This window comes from Silene latifolia, chromosome Y (assembly GCF_048544455.1).
Source record: "Silene latifolia isolate original U9 population chromosome Y, ASM4854445v1, whole genome shotgun sequence".
NCBI lineage: Eukaryota > Viridiplantae > Streptophyta > Magnoliopsida > Caryophyllales > Caryophyllaceae > Silene > Silene latifolia.
This window is the reverse complement of record NC_133538.1, coordinates 273,697,172-273,700,094: the sequence shown is the minus strand read 5'-3', so window position 1 is coordinate 273,700,094 and position 2,923 is coordinate 273,697,172. Positions and strand designations below refer to the sequence as shown.

The 2,923-nt window shown below is 40.7% G+C and overlaps 1 protein-coding gene across 1 annotated transcript; it reads left to right on the top strand.

Annotated features, from left to right (window-relative positions):
* The first annotated feature begins 368 nt into the window (after positions 1-368).
* LOC141626437 (uncharacterized) lies at positions 369-2,226 on the top strand. The gene is made up of 2 exons (XM_074440253.1): positions 369-1,639; positions 1,921-2,226. Exon 1 carries the CDS (start codon positions 518-520, stop codon positions 1,520-1,522), a length of 1,005 nt encoding a protein of 334 aa, XP_074296354.1. The 5' UTR covers positions 369-517; the 3' UTR covers positions 1,523-1,639; positions 1,921-2,226.
* Positions 2,227-2,923: the final 697 nt, after the last annotated feature.

Below are 2,923 nucleotides of genomic sequence, written 5' to 3'. Positions count from 1 at the left end.
CATCTCATTTATTGAGTAATCTAAGCTACAAAGATATATATGCACCACTTGAATACAAAATTAGGGTAAAAACTTATTAGAAAACTATTTCCTAATTGATACAAATTTGAAAATTTGAAAATATAGACAATCCACACTCCACTAAAAATATGTGCTTCTACTTGCATACCTAGCGTAATGGTAAACAATTGAGAGTTGAGACAATCTACACGGCCACGCACATTAAAATATATGTGTATTTTTTGTTTTGTAAATTGTTAAGGAATCCTAATATTCCTATTATTCCTAGTTTCCTATTATTAGCTTAGTTCGTATTCCTATTACTAGTAGTTTCCTATTACTAGCTTTCCTAATTTGTGTGGCTTTGTGCCTTTGATTGTAGCTATATAAGCACTTCTCTTGATCAATAATAATACACGATTCACTTTCATCATATCATAACATGGTATCAGGTTTCCAGGTGCTTTCAAAACTCTAAAACAAAAAACCTATCACGAAGATCTTAAACGCCGCAACGATGGCAGGCGATGACACCGAGCCACCAAAGCTCGAATTTTCGAATCCCTACTATCTCGGTTCCCATGACGTTCCGGGTGCTAAAATTTCTCACGTTACTCTTCGACGCGATAATTATGACGATTGGCGAAATTCCATGCGCATGTCATTAAAAGCTCGTCGAAAATTTGGTTTTATTGATGGCTCAATTAAAAAGCCAACAGACAAATTTGATCTTGACAATTGGGAAGTTGTCCAATGCACTATTATTCAATGGATTCGTAATACCATCGATCCCTCCTTGCTTCATACAATTTCATACGTTGAAGATGCCTCTGTCCTTTGGAATGAATTGGCGGCACAATTTTCCGTCGTTGATGGGTCGAAGGTACATGCTCTTAAGACTAAATTACGCGATTGTCGTCAAACCAAAGGTATGGATGTTACAACATATTTTGGTACTTTAAAATCACTTTGGGATTCTATTATTGTTCATGAGCCTCCTTTTGCTTGTAAGTGCGGTAAATGCGAATGCAATATTGGCCCGGATGCTATTAAACGGTTAGATAATGAGCGTTTACATCAGTTTTTTATGGGTCTCGACCCAAACCTATATTCTGGTGTTCGCTCACAACAATTCCAATTGGACCCGCTCCCCTCCCTTAGCCGTGCTTATCAAGTTGTTCTCCAAGAAGAACGTTTACGCACTTCCCCTGCTCCTCCTGTTGATGTCTCGGATGTGGTTGCCTTTGCCACTCCTAGTTCCTCTTCATCAAACGTAGACTGGAGGGTTTTGCGTGACCAAGAAAGAGGCGAACGTGGCAAGTTCTTTTGTAATTTCTGTGACACACGGGGTCATGATCTTAACAACTGCTATATCAAGTCTCAGAAATTCCCTGAATGGTGGGGCGATCGACCACGCACCTTGGCTGAGCTTCGTCGTTCTCGCAACAAACACGGGGTTCTGGCCGTGGTTCTGGTCAAACTGCTACTTCGAGTTCTGTTTCAGCTGGTACGGGTACAGTAACGCATTCGGGTGCTCCTGGATTATCGGGTGCTTCCTCTGCTACTCCTTCGGTGCAGGCCCATTACGTCAATGCTGGTGTCTCGACTAATACCGTTTCTGTTTCAGATCGCTTAAGTGGTATGTTTTTATGGATTTTGGATACGGGTGCTTCTAATCATGTTACGGGAAATATGTCGTGTTTAGAAGCACCGCGCACTATTACTTCTAGGCCTGTTGGTCTTCCTAATGGACAACAAGTTGCCTCGACTATTGCTGGTTCGGTTTTCATTAACGAATCATTGACTCTTCATGACGTATTATATATTCCTAGTTTGACTTGTAATCTTGTGTCCGTCTCACAGCTAACTTCTTCTATCAATTCTTTGTTTGTGTTTGCTAAGGACTCTTGTCTTATTCAGGTCCCTTCTACGAGGACGACGATTGGAGTTGGTGAGCTGCGAGACGGTCTCTATTGGATACGTGCGGGTGCTAGGGAATCAGTGGTGAATTCTGTGTGTACGGGCTCTGCTTCTCTATGGCATCAACGATTGGGTCATCCGTCTAATAAAGCTTTTAAAGCTATCTCTTTTGCTAGTTCTCTTGATTTTAGTAAGATTTCCGTTTGTGAGACTTGTCATTTTGCCAAACAGCATCGTAATAGCTTTGCATTAAATAATAAACGCGCTTCCGACATGTTTGAATTAATTCATTGTGATCTTTGGGGTCCATATCGAATTGCCTCCTCTTGTGGTGCTACTTATTTCCTTACGATTGTTGATGATTTTTCCCGGGCAACTTGGGTGTATTTATTGGTTGATAAAACAGAAGTTACTGAGATGTTTATGAATTTTCTAGCAATGGTTGATAAGCAATTTTCCAAATCTGTTAAACAAGTCCAGAGTGATAATGGGAGCGAATTTAATTGTATGGCTGGCCATTTTTTTAAGAATGGGATTCATTTTCAAACTTCCTGTGTCGGCACACCTCAACAAAATGGTCGTGTCGAACGTAAGCACCGCCATATTTTAAATGTTGGACGTGCTCTGCTTTTTCAAGCCGGTTTGCCTAAAACGTTTTGGGGGGAGTGTATTCTTGCTGCAGCACATTTAATTAACCGAACCCCCTCTTCCTTACTTAATAATAAAACTCCCTATGAGTGTCTTTATGGTACTCCGCCGTCTTATACAAACTTGCGTGTTTTTGGATGCTTATGTTTTGCTTATAATCAAAATCACCGGGGTGACAAGTTTGAAAAACGGGGGCGGAAGTGTATTTTTGTTGGCTACCCTCACAATAAAAAGGGTTGGAAATTGTACGATATTGATACTGGTACCTATTTTGTTTCTCGTGATGTTGTGTTTCACGAAAATGAATTTCCATATGCTGTGTCGACTGCCTCCTCTTTGGACGATGCTCCTGCCA

Coding starts and splice junctions, on each gene's coding strand:
- LOC141626437 (XM_074440253.1), top strand. CDS start 518: ATGGCAGGCGATGACACCGAGCCACCAAAGCTCGAATTTTCGAATCCC.